The sequence below is a fragment of the Miscanthus floridulus genome, chromosome 2 (assembly GCF_019320115.1).
Source record: "Miscanthus floridulus cultivar M001 chromosome 2, ASM1932011v1, whole genome shotgun sequence".
Taxonomy (NCBI): Eukaryota; Viridiplantae; Streptophyta; class Magnoliopsida; order Poales; family Poaceae; genus Miscanthus; species Miscanthus floridulus.
Window position 1 is genome coordinate 61,375,481 of NC_089581.1, and position 21,704 is coordinate 61,397,184.

General features: G+C 43.7%; 1 protein-coding gene across 1 annotated transcript; it reads left to right on the forward strand.

Moving 5' to 3' along the window:
- Nucleotides 1-4,224: 4,224 nt before the first annotated feature.
- Nucleotides 4,225-6,083, forward strand: LOC136538961 (uncharacterized). Its single transcript, XM_066530877.1, has 6 exons — nucleotides 4,225-4,264; nucleotides 4,381-4,588; nucleotides 4,781-4,950; nucleotides 5,034-5,328; nucleotides 5,474-5,643; nucleotides 5,750-6,083. The coding sequence occupies exons 1-6, from the start codon at nucleotides 4,237-4,239 to the stop codon at nucleotides 5,899-5,901; spliced, it is 1,023 nt and encodes a 340-aa protein (XP_066386974.1). The 5' UTR covers nucleotides 4,225-4,236; the 3' UTR covers nucleotides 5,902-6,083.
- The last annotated feature ends 15,621 nt before the right edge of the window (nucleotides 6,084-21,704 follow it).

Genomic DNA, 21,704 nt, shown 5'->3' on the forward strand with positions numbered 1-21,704 from the left:
CAGGGAAGACAGAGAGAGGAATGTCTAATTAGGGATGGGAACAACGTAAATGAAAGGGGAACGATAAACAATCAAACACCTGGAACTGAAGCTGCACTCTCCCCAAGCTGCCTCTTCCTTGGCCGGCTAGAGGAAGCTCCTTCCATGTGCCATCAATGTGTGCCTGTACACGTTCGGAGCACCACAAAAATTACATACTGACGAGACAAAGGTTAGGAGAGGAGAGGACCGACACAAACAAAAGGAAAATAAAATAAGAGAACATGAAGCCAGATGCATAGCAGCAAGGGCACGAACAAGGCTGCAGGCGCCACTTCCCAGGATCGAGATCATGCGCTAAACACATATAGGCACAGTGGAACGATTTGGTCAGACATGATCACAACACGTGTATATGCACAAAGTGTGCTTGCTACGTTCATATGCACATGCTAACTAAGTGAGCTCAAATTCAAAGCTTTGCCCAGCCACTCGCTACGTTCATAGCTAAGCGTTAATTTTATAAAATCTTTCATTACGATAGGTTCACAGCATAGACCTACTGTGTCATGCTTCCTATGCAGTCTGTTCTGGTTACGCCATTATCCGTGCCTGGGAAATGCCACGGCATCTATGCTGGTGGTTTTAGTGTAACAAAGGATAGAAACAACAACACAAGCTACTGCAGCGGTGAATTATATGAGCTACAAGGAGGACACTTGCAAGCAATGGGAGGAAGCGATGAAGCACCGGGTGGCACACCACATGCTTATATAGGCAAGAGCTAGAGGCTTGGACGAGGCATGGGCGCCTTTGTCACCACCGGGTGCAAGGACCTCATCAATGGGAGTGGGGTCCAACCTAAATAAGGTGTGCATGCATGCTTGGATGGCTGTGTGAGTACAAATGCCGATGCATGTTCCTCAAAGAGAGGGAGCTGTTCTTCATGCACTAATAGCAAGGAGGCCAATCACTAGATAGACCCACCTACTCTCGCCTATGCTGTGCGTGTGAATTTTTTTAACCGAAGGCATATGAAGCTTAGCATGCATGGTGTAAAAGAAGTACTATTTTACCTCCAACAAAAATATTTAAGAGGCACTATTAGGTAGCTACGGTGCACATGTTCATGGTAAATCTGAATGGCAAGAACACCTACAATTTTTAAATAATCTAGGGAACACTCGTGCATGCAGGAAAGTTTACCACATTGTCTTGAGCAAAGTACACCTACAGTTTATATTGTCCTTGCATGCATGGTCATTCAATTTTTTATCCACTTAGTTGAATACGTCCACTTGCTTCATCTATCCACTGCCGAATGCATAGAAGAAGGCTGGTTGTGACACGCTTCATCTGAGTCGTGGAATTTCTATCTAACGCACCAACTAAATAGAATATACGTGGACACCCTGGGAGGCCACTTTGACGGCGTGCCTTCATATTTGCACATGTTCATGGTAAATTTGAATGGTAAGAACACCTACAATTTTTAAATAGGCTAGGGAACACTCGTGCATGCAGGAAAGTTTACCACATTGTCTTGAGCTACCTGTAAATTTTTAACCACGGATGATGTAAATCCCTGTTGATGGGTAAATTTTCTATAGGCAAAGAAGCCCTTGCCATGGTCTCACCTGGGGTTGCTGCTACGGTGCACATATTCATAGTAAATCTGGATGGTAAGAGCACCTACACTTTTTATATAGCCTAGAGAACACTTGTGCATGCATGAAAATTTACCACATTGGCTAAAAGGACCACAGGTCTCACCTAGGGTTGCTTCCTTCCCTGTAAAAATTGGGTGTCAGTAAGTTTCTCTATGTAAAAGGACAAGGCATAGAGATGTAAATTCCCATGGTAACTTCCTTCATGCAAAGGACACCTACAGTTTTAGATGGTGCTTGCATGCATGCTCAATCAATTTTTCTTCTGCTCCATTCAATGCATCCACTTGCTTCAGCCTACCATGACATGCATGGAGGTACGACTTCATGTGGGTCATGGAGGCGCTACTTCATCTGAGTCATGGAATTTCTATCTAACACACCAACTAAATGAAACATACGTGGACACCCTGGGAGGCCGCCTTGACGGCGTGCCTTCATATTTTTAATTGCACATGTTCATGGTAAATTTGAATGGTAAGAACACCTACAATTTTTAAATAGGCTAGGGGACACTTGTGCATGCAGGAAAGTTTACCACATTGTCTTGAGCTACCTGTAATTTTTTAACCACGGATGATGGAAATCCCTGCTGACGGGTAAATTTTCTACAGGCAAAGAGGCCCTTGATATGGTCTCACCTGGGGTTGTTGCTATGGTGCACATATTCATGGTAAATCTGGATGGTAAGAGCACATACACTTTTTATATAGCCTAGAGAACACTTGCGCATGCATGAAAATTTACCACATTGGCTAAAAGGACCACAGGCCTCACCTAGGGTTGCTTCCTTTCCAGTAAAAACTGGGTGTCAGTAAGTTCATCTATGTAAAAGGACAAGACACAGTGATGTAAATTCTCCTGCATGCAAAGGACACCTACAGTTTTAGATGGTGCTTGCATGCATGCTCAATCAATTTTTCATCTGCTCCATTCAATGTGCATCCACTTGCTTCAGCCTACCATGGCATGCATGGAGGTACGACTTTATGTGGGTCATGGAGGCGCTACTTTATCTGGGTCGTAGAATTTCTATCTAACGTACCAGCTAAATGGAACATACGTGGACACCCTGGGAGGCCGCCTTGACGGCGTGCCTTCATATTTTTAACTTGCGGGGCCTACTAGTCCGTTTAGTCCAGCGAGTTCATTTGGAAAGGAAAATATTATTTGGACCTTAATTGGACAACTTTGAGCCAGCAATAATTAATGGGCTTTGAGATGGAGATTAAATAGTTGAATTCTGATTGGAAGGAAGAAACGTACGGCTGATACAAAGAGGGGAAGTCGTCAAAATCCGGCGTCAACACTAAGTTACCACCTCAATAATATAAACCGTTCATTACTAGGGCAGGTGGTAGCGGTTGCTTCTTAGTGCCTTGTAAACAGTGTAAAACCTTGCATTAGGAGGTACTACTTATTTTGATGAAATATAATAAAGCTATCTAGGCTTGTCCTAAATTATTTTTTCTATAACTTTGATCATCAATATCTAAAAACTTACATAGATTTATAACACAGAATTGGCCTGCACTTTCCTGATGTTACTAACGGTTTTCCATGTCTAGGTTTTATGACGAGAATAAAAAATAAAACCTCACAAATATAGATTTTCCTGTAAGCTAACTGTTAACAATTGTTGTAAGGAAATGGTTTTTTGATGGCCAACCGACTAGCAAATTTTAGTCCCTGTCGAGCTAACCTTTAAACCTTGAACGTTTTTCTCTGTCGGTAAAAGAATACTTCCGACAGCGGTCTTTCCCTGGATTTAAGGCAGTCGTTTCCAGTAGTGATCACCAAAAGTAGTTCATAATTATCACCTTTTTTATGAAAGATAACATATTTCGTGTAGTTGCCAAAGTTTCGTAGTCTGATTTAATTAGGACAAACATAGATATACTTACGGATCGGAGTCTGTAGCCCGCACAGCCTAACTTTTTACAACTGACGAGATGTGCAGTTCTAGCTAGGATTCCCTGTCACCATGATAAACTGGAATTTGGAACGGCATCTGCTTGTGTGGAAATTTGAAAGCCGAACAAAACATCTCGTCAGCCTTCATTTTTCAAAGATTCCAATTATTAACATAGCCACCCTTAGTTTTCCAGTGAAATTTTAATCTGTAAAATTTTACCCGTGCAACTGATGATGTCCACAGCGGTGACTAGATGACACATTTGCACGCAAGATAGATAATCATAAATAGATTGTTTGCTGCTTGGTGGTTATGTATTGCGGCTTAACAACTTTGGGAATTGGGAGCCACAGAAGAGTTGACCTGGACTTTTTGGGTTATTTGCTAATGACATAAAAGATTTAATATGTGTTACAGAGATATTTTTTTTCTGGGTCATGAAAGCTGAATAAAATTTAGACGCCATAGATTTGTAACGCGTCCAATGCTAGGAAATTTCTTGTGGCGTAGACCTCTGGGTTCTGTCCTTTTGTGTTGGTCCTACTTCCTAGCCAAAGAAGAAACCTCACCTCAATTACCCGGAAATTCTGAATGACTTACAGAGAGTTGTACTTATAACGTGCAATCATAGGTGCCTGAAGCAAGAGGAGGAAGACTCTTCCAGCAAGCAATATCATGGGTGCCTGCGCCTCTTCATCTCGTGGTAACACATCGATTTCGCTTTCTTTTCTACTTTGTTCTACCAATTTGTCCTGATATTATTACACTTGGTATGATCACCTACGTACTGTATATATATGCATTGTGGTTTCCTTTCAGGTCGATCAAACCATGGCAAGAATCAGAAATCCGCAAAGGTTGCGGCAATTCCATCTACTCCGGCGGTGCAGGCAGGCCGTGCTGCTGCCTCTTCTGAGATGGAAGAAAAGAGCAGCTTCACATGGAGGATCGATGGATTCTCCTCGCTTCTTGACAAGCAAAAAGGATGGACCAACTCCGGATATTTTGAGATGAAGGAGCTTAAATGGTAATCTTCCATACTGTGCCTATATATATTTGCCTTAGTTTTACCGAGCTATCTATGGCAAAGCTATATTTTCCATCTTCAGTAGAGCATTTTCAAATCCGCTCAGTTTTAGAATTGATGAATGCAACGCAATGCATGTTTGCAAACATCTGATGAGCAGTCCTTGATCTCTTTGATTTGACCTGTTTGCAGGTACTTGCAGTTGAACCTGAAGGACCGGAAGAGTAGAGACGAAAGAGACTACGTTTCTCTTGTCCTCGTGCTGTCAAAAACTTCTGACCTGAAACCCGACACCATCGTCGAAGCATCGTTCAAGCTCTTGATATACGGTCAAGCATACGGACGACATAGCGAACACGAATGTAAGATTGAAATCACATTCTAACATGGTAGGCTAGCTTACATGGAACTCTACTAAGCTGATAGCTGCACTGTTTTGCTTTAGTTAGCCACCAATTCCAGACTACACAAAGCAGCAGAAGCTCCGGGATCTCATGCATGATCCTCGTCGAGACACTCAAGGAACCCTCCTCCGGTTTCATCGTTGGCGACAGCTGCGTCTTCGGCGTGGAGCTCATCAAGCTCACCACTGCTAAGGCCAAGCACAGTTCAGGAACGCTGCATGTTCAGAAGATAAATGGCTTCAGCGCCCGGGAAGCCTACACCTGGGCCATCGATGACTTCTTAACCCTGAAGGGCCGGTGCTACTCACCCGAGTTTGAGATCGGTGGACGCAAATGGTACCAATATACCACATACATGCATACTACTAGCTAATAACAAACATAAGAAATATAAATACTCAATTTAATGATAAAGCCTAAGATGCAAGTATTAAGTTGTTATCCTTTCATCCATGATGCACTAACTCCTTTGATCCTTCAGGTACCTGACCATGTATCCTTCCGGCATCGACGGTAATGAGGAATTCCTCTCCCTCTACCTGCATATGGCCAAGCCAGACGGAGACGCTTCCCTACAGAACTCAGGGGTGGTGGTAGAAGTCAGTCTATCCATCAAAGACAAGGTGACCAGCAATCGCAACACAAAGACAGGTTTGTCACTCGTACCTGCTCCTACTGTAACATGATCCAGATGTTCAGACCGATACGATTATTTATGCTGTAGTATGAATTTGGGATATGTATTGTGTGCGTCCAGGCCGGTGCCAGTTCCAAGCGACAGAGGACTGCGATGGCTGGGGATGGGCAAAGTTCATGGCGACGAAGTCTGTGAAGGACTGGTACCTTGTGAAGGGCAGCTGCTTAATTGAGGCAGATGTTGCCATCGCTGGATCATCCAAGATGGAATAGGGATCATACGACTCTCTACTTGTGTGCGTGTGTCGAGCCAACATTCGAATTGAGCAGCGTGGGTTTTGTTTTGTTTGTTCTGTCTTTCTGAACTCCGAATCTGAATGTGGCTGTACACTACAAAATGCTTGACAATTATTTGCTGTGACAGTATGCTGTGAGGTCGCTCTCCTGCGTCCATACATTTGAATTTGGCCTACGACGACTTATACTCACGTGAGATTGTGGTGGCTTCATCTCACTTTACATGGTGATGGTGGGTTGGACTAATACATAAGACTTTCAGATTGTAATATACCACTAACCTTAGGTTTTACGTGAATCGCGGACAAAAATATAAGTGGATTGGTGATAGTGTGTGATTCACTCGATGTGTAAAATGGATCTTAGCCGTTTGGACACTAGGTCATTATAGATATAGATGGCCAAATAGGCGGCCCGACCCTAGCGTGGTATGGCACGACACTAGTCGGCATGATACCTAGTTGTGTTGTGCCGTGTCTGGCTGCCGTGCCCAACTCTCGGTCCAGGCACGGCCCTACGGGCACTTAGCCGTGTCGTGTTGTGCTGATGGGCACGGTGCAAGCCCGAGTCCATGCCGTGCTATTGCTGTAGTCTCATCGCCACTCCCCACCTTGAGAGCCCTCTGTGCCATCATCGCCCTCGTGCCGCCGCGCGTGCTGTTGTGCCCTGCACCACATGGCCATGCAGCTACCTTGCCGCCGAGAGAGGTCGAGGAGGAAGAGGACGGAGAGGGCTGCCTTGCTGCCAAAGAAGGGCCAGGGAAGAAGAGCAAAGGGGGTGGCTGAGCAGGACAGGCGGCCAATTGAGGTGGGGTGGTGGAGGTCGAGCAGCATCATGCAGATCCGTGGGGTGGAGGGATGGAGGCGTTGTGGATTCAGAGCGCGTCCGTTACTCCCGAGTTGGGAGATGGCGTCGAAAACCAGATGAGACGTAAGATTGGGAATAGGTGGAGATGGAGGAGGCCATTTATATCAAGGGTTGAGAAGGATCGGGTCAGAATAGTGTCAGCCCACCAGTCGTGTCATGTCTGTGCCATCACTACGGGCCGGACTTGCGGCCAGGCACGGCACTATGGTCATGCCCTTGCCGGCACTGGCACTATGGACTTCCGTACGAGGCTATGCTAGGACCATGCTTTTTTGTGTCATGCCTAGTGCCGCCCGATAGGGCAGGCCCGTTTGGCCATCTATAATTACAAATGGGTGTAAGGACTTGGACTTTTACAAGATAAAGTTGACCAAAGGGAGCTGGGCAGGAAGAGGTGGGTGCCATTGTGCTCAGATGCATTAGTGGGTCGCAAGATGAAGGTCTTCGATACCAAAGATGATATGGTAGCTAGGGATTAGGGGAAGAGCAAGATACAGATCGAGGCGTGCTTGCCCTCCGCTAGCTAGGAGACTCTGAACAGCCGAATAAACAGGAATTATTGATTGCTTGACTTCGTCGATCAACCCGAGTGTTTATAAGGACATAGCCACAGGCCAACTAATCTTCACAAATTACTCTCTTCTTTCCAACTAATCTACATGCATGCAGAACCTAACAAACTGAACTAAAAGCGTGGCCTTTCAGCCACTCGTTGTGGACAACGCCGGCGTCACCGGCTTATAGGCATTGTCGTCCACAACATTGCGTCATTGACATAAGATAGAGAAGACGAACACAGAAAGCATGTGCAGTGCTGTGCCCTTGTTCCAAAAACAGAAACTAGAAAAAGCCCCTTGCCGTAACTTGTCAAAGTCACCACACCCATGATCGACCACTGGTCTGCTCAATTTTAAATTTTCTTCCGAAAAGTATAAGATTCCGAACAAAAAAATGCACAAAAACTTCGTTACGTGACTTGAGGTTTCCATTTCTTTATTTTTCGTTCCAAATCAAAACAACATATGCACGCGTTTCTACTCCTATACTTTTCTTTCCTTGTAAGCAGCCGGCAAGTTTTTGTAGATGGCTTCCACGTGACGCTTTGCCTATTTGAGTGCAGCACGCACGCGCACGGCAACGCCATCGGCCATTCCTATTTCCTTCCTACCTCTGAAGTTTATACCGTGGGAGTTTCATAAAAGTTTACCTATGTTTAATAAAGTTGTCACATAAACATTTTTTGTGTAGAATTTTTTTAAGAAGAGAGAGAAGATGTGAGTTTCATGTAGATGAAGCTCTCTGACTCGGATTACTACCAACGGCATACGAGTCAAAATTAATAAATGTCTATGAAACAAAAGAATGAAACTACATATTGACACTGATTGTTTCATTCATGTTTCATAACATTATACGCTTGGAAACAATACTCTAAAACCACTGAGAATGGCCCGATGAGATGGTGAAATTATAATATGATTTGACTCTCAAAAATGTTGGAATGACTTATAATTTAGAATGGTGAGGATAGGAGATAGTCCAAACAGCATAGCTTTTACCTTAGCTTCTTTCATTCAATTATAACCAACTTCCATAGTCCCATAAGTTGAGAGAATTCTAGCTAGATCGAAAAAAAATCATCTTATACTTCAGTTTTTCTCTTAGTTGCACTCCTACAGCTAAAGAGTAAGGGTATTTTGGACATTTTCTTTCAAAAGCAGCTTATTCAAGCTTTTACTATCTAGGGAATATCCAAACACCCGTGAACCTAGATTTTATAAACAACTTTTTATTAATAAACTTCTGCAAACTAGTTTACATGATGGAAGAATAGACATATAACCTTAGTTGTTCACTAATTTATCCTCTAAACATGGTAATTACATATTTTATATGATATGAGGAAGTACTATTGTAGGCTAAATTAACTAGCAAACTTAGCCATGTACGTACATACATCCAATGAAACTTAGCCACCTGTCATTGAGTACACGCTGAAATGCCAATTTTGCCCCTTCTATGTTCATGAACCGTGTTAAAAAGGCAAAGCCCCAGTTGCATGTGCTCAGTCTCTCCCCGATCCGGCGATCCCCTCTCTCTTCGAGTCGTCTCCCGATCCGTAGCAAAGTCTGCTGTTTTGGTTTATCTTCTTTCTGCAATCATGGTCCGTAAAAAGTACATCGAGGGGAATTGGTAGGAAGGGACTTGATCGCTTTCTGGAGTACCCCGATCTAGTGTCCGCGGGTTCTTTGAGTTTTCGGCAACGCAAGTTCGTGATTATTTACATATTTACCATCATTATGATGTGAGTGGTATAAAAAGTACCATGTCAGTGATTCATGTGACAGTGACACAGTGTAAGATATCATCCGTAATAACGGTAAATATGTAAATGCCCCGCAGGTTCGTAGCTTCCGTGGCAATAGGAGGAGAGGGGTTTGTTCATTCTCCAGAGTAAAGTTTGTATAGCTGCAGCCGTGCCGCGCCGCCGGGCGTCGTTGGCAAAGAATGGAGCTGACTTGGGTGTCGGGAACGAGAATAGCTAGAAGAGAGAAAATGAGCGAGCGTCCCGGAGAGAGGCCCCACCCCTCACAGCCGGCGCCCCATCTGGCGCCGCCGGCCACCAGCCCAAAGCCAGATCCCATGCCCCAAACCGGTTCCCAGCCGGCTGTTTCCACTACCCCCTGTGCTGCTGAGCCGGAAGAGGTGGAGGAAGTGGAGCTGCTCGACTGGGACGAAGCAGGCGATGCAGTCGACATTGATGGCTCCCCTGCCGCCATTGATTCCGATGGTGGCGCTACATCACTGAATCTGTATAGCCAGCACGCGGAGCCAGCAGTAGGATCGAGATCTAGCGCGGTCTTGGCGCTGGGTTCAGGCGGATCTGGCAGAAATGGAGTGGAGGGTGGATTCGCTTCAGATGGCACGCCCCCCCTCCAGTGCGGGGAGCTAATGCCCCGTCTGAAGTGCAGGCGCCAACCAGGCTCAAATCGATCGTGGTGCGGCCTCCGAGGGCGCCGACGTCGCCTGCTGGCCGACGAAAGACGGTGTGGAGGCGCATTGAGCTGACGAACCTTGCCACAGCGGTGCCAATGGCGCAGAGGACCCTCGGCCAACCAAAAGGGGAAGGCCATTTACTCTGCCTCTGCCAGCTGCTGGGAGCGGGGTGAGAGCTCCGGCGTAAATGCTCAGGATGGGGATCCCATTTCACCAAATTGGCAGGTCTCAAGGAAAAAGCACTGGTGGCGCAAAGATCCAGACCTGCAAGTGGCGAACTCCAGGAAGCCACGCCGCATGGAAGAGCACCCCGTCCGGGGCATCCCATGGCGGACCAAGACGGCTATAAAAAGCACCTCGTCGGCCGGTGCTTTCGCTGCCTCGGCCTCGACCACCAAGTAGCTCAGTGCAGAGACCCAATCCGCTGCCTCTAGTGTAGAGGCATCGGACACATCTCCAAACTCTGCCCCTCCCGCCGCCACCGCCGACAACCCATCTCCGACAAGCTCCGATCCTAGCTAGTTGTCACCGGCGGCACGACGACGACCACTACTGATGGTGATATCTCTGAACCTGATGATGGCAAGAAAAGGGAAGCAAGCACTGAAGGGGAGCTGGTGGGAAGGAACTCAGGAGCCAAACATATGAAGAAGCCCAGCAGTAGAGTCTTTGGGCCAGACTGGATCATCTAAAGCGGACCCTACGTGGCCTAGATGTGAGGGCAGCCCATTGTGGCTCCTTTTTTAAGCAACAGAGGAGTGGTGAGAAGACGAGACGAGAACGAGAGTCTGATCATGCCTAAGGGCGATGGCGGCGCCGACGGCGTTCGGCGATCTTGTTGATCGGCCGACGGCGACCGTATTTACCAAAATACTCTATCATATTACAGTTGATATATCGTAGTCTGGTTACATCTGGTATCAGATTGTCTCTCGATCCTTGGTTCTTCGAATTTTCGCATTCCATTGGTCGAAATCGCAAACGCTTCGGGTTCGATTGAGATCCTTGGAGGGCAGTGAGCTGCTGCCGCCAGCAATTTCTCGGTAATTCCCAAGCCCGTGAATCGATTTGTGGGGAAATTCGTGACTCTGGCATCGCATCAGTACCTCACCCGAAGACAGATGGCCTCAATCACTAAGGAAGAGCAGTTGGGGCAAATCCTGGCGTTGCTGAGAGAAAACTCCAAGGGATTCATCGAGCTCAAGAGTTCGATGACGGAGATGACTGCGATGAAGACGGACTTGTTGCTGTGGAAGCCCAAAGTCGATAACAGAGTTCATGAGCTGGAGCATGCCGTGCTGAATCTAGGGGAGCGCATCGAGCAAGTTCTAGGGTCTCGGATTTCACTGGCCCAACCTCTAGAACCAACCCATGGGGAGCAGTCTGGGAAAGTCACCATCGCGCAACCTTTGCTCACCACGGCAATTTGGGAGGACCACTTCACCTCTCCGAGCGTCAAGGTGCCAAACTCCGCTCACCTGGAGTTTCACCCACCAAGGGCGGCACCTGGGTCGTTAGACCACGGCAAGCGAACTTATGAAGTTGAATTCCATAAGTTTGATGGCTCTAACCCACGTTTGTGGATCAAATGCTGTGAAACATACTTTGATGTCTATCAAACTGATCCAAGTCTTTGGGTTCGTTTAGCTACTATGCGTCTAGTGGGTTTTGCAGCACTTTGGTTTTAGACTATGCCAACTGCCATCAGTAAAATGTCATGGGAATCCTTCGTTGTAGCTCTCTGCAATAGGTTTGACAAAGATGAACACAATCACTTGTTGCGACATTTCTTTCACATTAAGCAAACCACTACAGTCTCTGAATATGTTGAACAATTTAGTGAAAATTGTCCATCAGTTATTAGCCCATGATCCATCTTTTCCTGCTACCGTTATTACAAACCGCTTTCTTGATGGTCTTAAAAAGGATGTACATGCTATAGAAGACATCTGGAAATGTATTGCTGATCATGAAGATCTAGTAACTGCAACAGAAGCTATGGAATCTGACTTAGGAGATGATCTGATGGCTATATCTATATAAGCTTTGAATGGCATTGAAGGCTCTAGAACAATCAGACTGAGAGGTTATCTTCAAGGAAAAGAAGTATTCATGTTGATTGATTCTGGAAGCTCAAATAGCTTTGTCAGTGATCTGGTTGTAGCTAATGTTTCTCCATGGCAACCACTATCTCAGTCTGTAACTATCAGAGAAGCTAATGGAGAGGTTCTATCTTGTACTCATGAGCTACGTGATCAAGTCTAGGGCACACAAGGGCATACTTTCTGTACAACACTGAAAATCATTCCAATCAGAGGCTATGATATCATATTAGGAATGACTGGTTGGAAACCCACAACCCTATAAAAATTCACTGGGTGGATAGATGGTTACAATTCTCCTATCAAGACAAGCTAATAACTCTTCAAGGAATTCCTACTGCTGTTCAACTAGGGCCTCCGGTTACTCACAATCAGTTGCTCGCCTTTGACAAGACAGACTCCATATTATATTTGGTACAAATTCAAGCAATGGAACCTGCTACACCTCAAGAACTGTCATTACCACCAGATCTTAAACACTTGCTAGATCAATTCAAGCCAATTTTTGAGCCTCCAATCACACTTCCACCTTCATGGTTGGGCGACCACTCCATTCCACTATTAGATGGCGCTCAACCATTTTGCCTTAGACCTTATCGCTACAACCCCGCCCAGAAGACAGAGATAGAGAATTAGATAGCTGACATGCTCGAGAAGGGATGCATTCAAGCTAGTACAAGTCCTTATTCATCCCCTGCCTTACTGGTGCGCAAGAAAACTAGGGATTGGCGTTTATGCATCGATTTTCGTAGACTGAAGCACTGACAAATAAGAACAAGTACCCCGTGCCTATCATTGAAGAACTTCTAGAGGAATTACATGGTTCTTCTTGGTTCACATCTCTTGACCTTTGTTCTAGGTTTCATCAAATACGCATGGCCACCGGGGAAAAGTTCAAAATGGCATTTCAGACTCATAATGGACACTATGAGTACAGGGTCATGCCGTATGGAGTCACAAGAGGTCCAGCAACGTTTCAAACAGTTATGAACCTAATTCTGGCTCCTTTGCTCAGAAAATGTGTGGTCGTCTTTATAGACAACATTCTAATTTATAATAAATCCTAGGAAGATCATCTTTTGCATATACAAGAAGTTCTCAGTATACTGCAACAAAACCATTTTCATGTCAAGATGTCCAAGTGCTCATTTGCAAAACAACAATTATCTTATCTAGGCCACATTGTCAGTGGGCAAGGTGTCACCATAGATCCCTCAAAGATAGCCTCTATCCAAGAATGGCCACAACCACAGAACATAAAGGAGTTACACAATTTTTTAGGCATGGTGGGATATTACAGAAGATTTGTTTCACAATTTGGGCTTCTGTGCAAACCTTTTACCAACTTGTTAAAAAAGGGAACTCTATTCGTGTGGACATTAGAAACCGAAGCTACTTTTCAGGCGCTCAAGAAGGCATTGATTTCAGCATCGGTTCTGGCATTACCAAATTTCAACTTGCCTTTCACTATTGAAACAGATGCCTCAACCAAAGGCATTGGTGCTGTCCTACAACAACAAGGTCACCCAATTGCATATGTGAGTAAAGCACTTGGAGTTAAGGCTCAAGGGTTTTCAACATATGAGAAGGAGTGTTTGGCAATCTTGATGGCGGTGGATCATTGGCGCCATTATTTGCAATCTTCCTCTTTCACCATACTCACTTATCAGAAAAGTCTAATTCACTTAGATAATTAGAGATTATCAACCCCTATCCACCACAAGGCATTAACCAAATTGATGGGTCTCTCATATCAAATTGTGTACAAAAAGGGCATGGATAACAAAGTAGTGGATGCCCTCTCACGAGTATCTCAGGCTCCCTATTATGATATCTCTGCTATCTCCACAGTGCTACCACTTTGGCTTCAAGAGATTCAAGATTCTTATACAGCAGATTCTCAAGCTACTAAACTATTGTCTGAACTCTCTATTTCCTCTCCTAGTGGGTTGTATTCACTAAAGGATGGCATCATTCGATACAAGGAGAGCATTTGGGTGGGTCATCAACCTGTCTTGCAGTCTAAGATCCTCTCCTCTCTCCATGCAAGCGCTATAGGCGGCCACTCTAGTTATGAGGTCACTTATAAGCGAGTCAAACATCTATTTGCATGGTTCAAGCTTAAACAATTTATCCAAGAATTTGTTGCCCAGTGCACTATATGTCAGCAAGCAAAGGCCGAGAGAGTGGCTTATCTAGGTCTATTGGCACCTTTACCCATCCCTAACCATGCTTGGCACACTATAACTCTTGATTTCATAGAGGGTCTTCCAAAGTTTGCTAGATACAACTGCATATTAGTGGTGGTAGATAAATTTTCAAAATATGCTCATTTTGTTCCTCTATCCCACCCTTTCAATGCTCTTCAAGTAGCTATAGCCTATATGAACAACATTTTCAAACTCCATGGCCTCCCTATAGTTATGGTTTCAGATAGGGATAAAATTTTTACTAGCAACATTTGGCAAGAGTTGTTTAAACTCCTTGGCATAGACTTGAGAATGAGTAGTGCCTATCACCCACAAATGGATGGCTAGACAGAGCGTGTTAACCAATATCTTGAAATTTACTTAAGGTGTTTCCTGCATGCTTGTCTTGCAAAATGGTCTCAATGGCTTGCATTGGTAGAATACTGGTATAACACGTCATTCCATTCTTCTCTTGGTCAAAGTCCATTCCTAGTACTCTATGGTCATGAACCAAGGCATTTTGGTATTGATATATCTCAAGCCTATAAATCTAGTGACCTTTAGGGATGGTTGGAAGAAAGATCTCTAATGCAATCACTGGTCCATTAGCATCTTGTCAGAGCCTAGAACAAAATGAAAACTCAAGCTGATAGACATCGAACACCTCGATCATTTCAACCGGATGACTCTGTGTATCTTAAAGCCCAACCATATGTGCAGACTTCTTTGGCGCCCAAATCTTCCAACAAATTGGCTTTCCATTTCTTTGGGCCATTTCTGATAATTGAAAAGATTGGTCCATCAGCTTATCATCTGCAGCTACCTCTAGATTGTCTTATACATCTGGTGTTCCATGTATCACAACTCAAGAAAGCCATTCCATCTACTACTATGGTAAGTCAAGAGCTACCTAACATTTCTAATCAGTTGCATGTGCCTCAAGAAATCTTAGACCGTCGGCTTCATCAGCATAATGATCGTATGATCCCTCAAGTTCTGGTGCGCTGGTCCTACCTCCCTTCCACTCTCTCCACCTAGGAAGATGAAGAATCTCTACAACAACAGTTTCCCTGTGCACTAGCTTGGGGTCAAGCTGGTTCTAAAGGAGGAAGGGATGTCACCAGCGGCACGACGACGACCACTACTGATGGTGATATCTCTGAACCTGATGATGGCAAGAAAAGGGAAGCAAGCACTGAAGGGGAGCTGGCGGGAAGGAACCCATGAGCCAAACGTATGAAGAAGCCTAGTAGTAGAGTCTTTGGGCAAGACTAGATCATCTAAAGTGGACCCTACGTGGCCCAGATGCGAGGGTAGCCCATTATGGCCTCCTTTGTAAGCAACAGAGGAGTGGTGAGAAGATGAGACAAGAACGAGAGTCTGACCATGCTTGAGGGCGATGGTGGCGGCAGTGTTTGGTGATCTCGTTGATCGACCGATGATGAACGTATTTACCAAAATACTCTATCATATTATAGTTGATATATCATAGTCTGGTTACACTAGTCTTTCCAGCCGAGAGCATCCACAGCCACCTCATGTTCACAGAGCTCTACCCACCAAATCCACCACCTCCTCCAATCCACCTGCCCCAGTCTCTGCCGCAGACTACCAAGATGGAGCACGTGCCTAGGCATACCGCCAGCCACCCCGTGATGGGCCGTGTTGCCGTTGTCGCCTTGGAGTCCATGGCCGCTGAAGCTGGTCACCTTCTGGTACATGCTGTGATCATCACAGTGCAGTTGGATGGGTACTCCACCACCACCATGGAGGTGTCCTATGCCTTGGCCGTGCAACTGCAGGTGCCACGGTACAACTTCCGCATCACTAGACTCACCTCTGCCTCCTTCCTTATGGACTTCAAGTTTGTGCCTGAAAGGGACAGGGCCATCTACAAGAGGTCCATCAACATCGACAGCTCACCACTATCCATCAGGCCATGGTGCCACTAAGACAACCTGGTGGTACCATGTTAAGGTGACCATGGAGAATGTCCTGCTGGAGGAGTGGAATGAAGATGGCGTCAAGCTGATCTTGGGCGACTCGTGCATCTTTGACAGGCTCAACAGTCACTCCGCATCAAGGGAGTCAAGTGACTCCTCATAGTTCCTCACCTGCTAGGTTTGGATGGAGAGTGTAGACATCCTTCTGAAGGCCATGGAGTATTGGTACTTCGTAGCGAAGGCTAGACAAGCACTCGACATCCTCAACCTACCATCCCCTGCCCGCATCCCATCCATGCCGCCGGTGGGTAAATTCGGCACAAGGTCATCCTGATCCACCTGGTTGGGTACAAGGACTAGACGCCATGGACTCCTAGAACATCGAGCTCTAGGACATCCTCAAAGAATGGGAGTTCAACGCTGACTTTTGTCCCATTCGACTGGGCCGCGGGGGTCCTAGATGGCCGTCAGCTTGCCGCTACATAAAAAATGGTTTGTAGCAACGGGACAAGTTTTTTACGGGCGGCTGGTGATGGAGACGCCCTATAGTGGCATGCTCGAGAGCTTAGAGACCAGCCATCCCTACAAATGGAATAGCAGGGGCGGCTGGTGATATGAGCCACCCCTACAAATGGGTCAGATTTGTAGGAGCGGCTCACTCACCAGCCGCCCCCGGTATTGCTATTTGTAGGGGCGGCTGGTGATTGAGCCACCTCTACAAATGCATGCGTATAAATACCTCCAATTTGTAGGGGCGACTCAATCACCAGCAACCCCTACAAATGACCCATATATAAAGTAAACTGCAGCACCTTCTTCCTTCTTGAGTCACTCACTCCAACCCGTGAAAGAAAGGTGGGGAGGCCTTGGGCACCTCTCAAAAATTGCTCTACCAAGGGACATGGTTTTGGTCTTAATCCTTTGGTGGAGAGGTTGTAGAAGGTAAGAAAATGCTATTCCACACTTTTTTTGAAGTTTTAATGGATGGTTAGTGAGTAATTAGAGTTTTCCTTTTCTCTCTCTTCTATGATGCTTGAGCTACTTATGAAGCAAATTAGACCCAAGTTTTGAATGTACTAGGATAAATTAGGGAGGGAAACAAGATCATACCCTTATTTGGCCATGATTCTTGATTTTAGTGAACAATTAGTTAGTTTTATGGATGTTTCATGTGCATGTAGATCTAGATCTAGGGTTTGGTTTTTTTTTATTAATTTTGGTTTTGTAAATTTGTGTTTGATGAAATTAGACTAGGGTTTGCATGAAAGATATTGGGTAAAATATAATTGTTGCTAATTGTTGTCTTTAAAATTATTTATTGTAATAAACAAATATGTATTTTAATTATTTATGGATAAATGGGCCATTAATAATTTTTCTTCTACCATGGTGTGCTTGTATGCTTCATCTAATTATATTTGATTTATATTCATATATATCTGAAGTATATACAATTATTCTCAAGTAACTATTAATTTGATTCATTTTTATATATATCTGAATAAGTAGTCCTTTAATATTTGTTTTGTTGTTGTTGTAAAAGATGGAGTACAGGAACTCTTGGATGTATGGTTCATTAAGGTTCAAGGCAGGTTTCCGTGAAGAGGTGGATAAATTTATTGAAGCCGCAAAGAAGCATGCAACGACATTGATAGAGAATAAGGATACAATTATTTGTCCCTGTAAAGATTGCAAGAACCGTATGGCATGGATAGATGTGACTATCATCATATCACATTTGATTATGCGAGGATTTGTTGAGGACTACATAGTGTGGATTCATCATGGTGAAACAGTTATTGTTAACGACGAGGATGAGGAGGAATACGATGACGAAACCCTAGAATCCCTGTCCCAATATTCAGCAGAGCTTGATGCACGAATGGATTCGGAGTTTGGCAATGAACAAGGTGGTGATGCTGGTGGTTGGGATGGTAACAACAAAGGTGGTGCCAATAATGATGGTGGAGCATGTGTTGGGGATGAAGATGATTTGGAGGACATGATTTGAGCCCTTAGACCAGAGATTTTACTAAATAGCTCGAAAGGTCTAGAAAATTTTGAAAATGTGACAAAAGCATCGAAGGAGATTGTGTATGGTGTTGAAAAGAGCTATCCGACACATTGGACATTGCTATGTTTTGTGCTTGAGCTACTCATCCTGAAGGCTAAGTACGGTTGGTTAGACTATAGTTTTAATGATCTATTGCATCTCCTATCATAGGTGCTGCCACAACCAGTTCTCGCCAACACAAACCAAGCAAAGAAGGTCATAAGTCCATTGACAATGGGGTTGAAAAAAATCCATGCATGCCCCAACCACGGTATACTTTTTTGTGGTGAAACGTTCAAGTCACTGGATAAATGTCCCCGGTGTGGGGCCAGCCGGTACAAGAACAATGACCTTTACGGTGGAGATGAAGCCTCCATGGGGAAAAAGAGGAATAAGAAGGGTACAAAAAAGGTGGTACAAGAATCTCAGCCCCTAGAGGACACTTCATTAGGCAACGATGCAAAGCAAAGAAGAATTCCTGCCTTGGTAATGTGGTACCTTCCAGTGACCGACCGCTTGAGATGTATCTTCCTAAACCCTAAAGAAGCCACACTCATGACATGGTGGGATGATGAGTGCAAGGCGGATGATGATAAGATTGCACACCCGGCTAATTGTAGTCAGTGGCAAAGGTTCGATGAGAAGCACAAATAATTTAGTGATGGCCTAAGGAATGTACGTTTTGGCTTGAGTGTAACACCCTAGGTGTTAGCCTTACATAACTTGACTTGCATAGCATGAGCATGATCATCAAGCATTCATATATAAGCATTTACACTTAAAACATTTGATTGAAACATATGCAACATTTCTTAGTATTTCATGTTTCCATGTGTATATACATATGATCATGAGTGTATACAGGTAATTTGTTGATATGAGTCACAAAAATAGGTTAGCAACACTTAGGTTAGCAAATGGAACATTGTTCATGAATGTCACCTTTCATGATCAAGCACTTAAGTAATGTTACATGTGTTGACCTAGATAGCCCAATGTGTGACCAATGCATGAAATGATTGTGTGACCTTGCAAATAGCTTAAACATGTTTAGAGTATCAATATGAACAACTTTGATATTCATGGTTAGGGGTAAATAGGTCACTAAGTCCTAGTTTGAATGTATACCATCATTTGAATGTGACATGTTTGACCAAGTTTGAACTATGTGCTAGAGACCTTGCATGGAGGTGGTCACTAAAGCAAAGTTGTAGTGTTTGGCAAGAGGAACAACTTTTATTTTTGGGTCATTGACTGATTTAGCTCCTAACATGCTTGATTGAGGCTCACAAAAATCAGCAAATCAACCTTTTCCACACTTAACAATTTTTTCTAAGTCCTAAGAGCTGACAGTGCTGACAAGCTCACTTTTGAGGTGATTTTACTCACTAACCGTTGTGAATTAGCGCATGATCTTTTAAGAACAAATGTAACTGGTACATAGAGCTACCACTTTTGTTTAGATAGTGTACACTGATACTTCAAGGTTTAAGCGAATGAACGTCATCAAAGTACGCTGTCAGGCTTGCCATTACATGACTGAATGAACTTTTGTTTAGAGAGTAGAGGATAGCTCATTTAATTCCAAATTTCATATAGTTTTGTAAATTTTATATCTGGAGTTTGAGAGATCCAAAATTCGTAGTTCAAATTTGGTTAAGATCTTGGTGAAGTGTAGTATTTAGGAAAAATATGATATTAGCATTTTCAGTAAAGTTTTTGGAAGATTTAAATTGAAACTTGAAATGTGTTTTTGAATGCATGCAAACTTGTTTATTTTATATCTAGAGTTCCTGTGCTCCACAAATTATGGAATTTTTGTGGTAAGCTATTCTGGACATGTATGAGCTCTGGTAAAAATTTGAGGATCAGTGCATGTACATATTTGTAGTTATAGATTTTTCTTTTATAAATAGGTAATCCTTGTATGAATTTTTATGAATTATTTATGAATCCAATATTCATCAAATTTGTTGGAGGTTATCCTAGTACCTTATGGATGATAAGAAAAATATAAAATCTGTTGCTTGACACTTTTCACTAGGGTTTTCTATTTTTGCTATTGTAAGCCTTTCTATCTTGTCATTTTTATATAGAATGTTCTACTTGGTAAAATGGCATGAAACTTTTATAGTAGTCTTTTGGTAGAATTAGTAAGGCACTGTAAATTTTTGGGAATTTATGATACCCATTTAATATAGGTTTATTATTTAACCTAAGTATCTAAATAAAATAATAAAGGCATTTAAATAAATATTTTGGGCTTTACCATTATGTTCTCCTGAGTGTATTTGGTATGCTTGCACTGTTGGTAGACTTTGTGTTGTCGAATTTTGAATGCTTATATGAAGTAGAAGTATTGTTACTTTATAATTCGAATTGAGCGGGTTTTTGGACAAATTCTGTGATTAGGTATGTTGCATGATAAAAATGGTGTTTGCTGTAAAAATGGTTAATAACAAAGTTGTAGAAAACTTCTTCATGTATCTTGTGTTAAAATATCAGGACCATAGGCCAAAGGGTTTAGGAATTATGGCTGTGCAAAGTTAGTAATTCCGAATTTGCTTACTCTCTGGAATTTCTGGACAGCACTGTGTTACTGGTCTGTTTTGGTTAAGATAAATTGTGAATTAGCTTTTGGTGATTAAATAAGAGTTGTAGACAATTTTATAAGCTTTCCAGAAAGTCTAAGATCACAGCATTTGGATAAATAGAACTTCAGTTATGAGTAAAACAAGTAACTGCTGTTTTGTAGTGTGGTACATGAACTGTTGAAGTGTTTGATTGAGTAAGTAAGAAGAGTTATGCACATACTCAGTAAAACACGATACACTTGTTATTACTTCAGCACCATGATGTTAAGAATACATACAAGAATGCATTCATCACATATCATTATATTATACTTGTCATGCATACATTTGCAATACCTTATGCCATATTCATGCATCTAGGATCGGAGGAAGAAATAACGTTGCTGGAGTTTGATGAAGTAGAGGAAGGGGACCAGCAGGAGAATCCTCAAGCCACAGCTCCTGATGGTGAGGAGCAGAATCCAGAAGAGCTTCCGGAGTGTCCTGATCACCGTCCCACGTCCTTTCTGAAAGGCAAGCCCCGGAGCATTTTAAGTCTCCCCGTATTTTACAAATGATTACTTAAGTTCTTACGATTGTCGCATTAGGTTATAAGAATTGAATGGAACCACTTGATGCATATAAATTCCTTGTCCAGATATATACACCGTTAACCCTGTGTAGGTCTAGGATCGAACATATGCTTAGCCATGCTTAGACCGGTAGAAGTCAGGTGATTTCCTATCACCTGCAAGATATAGGTGGATACCGGAGCACGGTTGGCTATATTTGCTATCGTGGAACAGAACCATGGGGGTGATGTAAATCGAGGCCAGATGGAGTCTATGTGTAGGTTGACTCATATGATTCCATCTATGCCGGTTAAGGACCGTACCATTGTTGGAACTTCTAACAAGATTGAACACATGCCTATCACTTAGCTGGCTGGATAACTCGTTCCCACCGCGAAGCCGAGTAGCTCAACTCAGGCCGGGTCCCATTTTGTTGTGTGCTCCTTGCACAGAGCCAAACTGAGCCCAAGGGTAGGGTAGTCC

Bases quoted from the DNA above. Each gene is read 5' to 3' on its own strand.
- LOC136538961 (XM_066530877.1), top strand. From the start codon at position 4,237: ATGGGTGCCTGCGCCTCTTCATCTCGTG. The intron at 4,589-4,780 runs GTAATCTTCCAT...ACCTGTTTGCAG, and splicing joins GAGATGAAGGAGCTTAAATG to GTACTTGCAGTTGAACCTGA. The intron at 5,644-5,749 runs GTTTGTCACTCG...GTGTGCGTCCAG, and splicing joins CAATCGCAACACAAAGACAG to GCCGGTGCCAGTTCCAAGCG.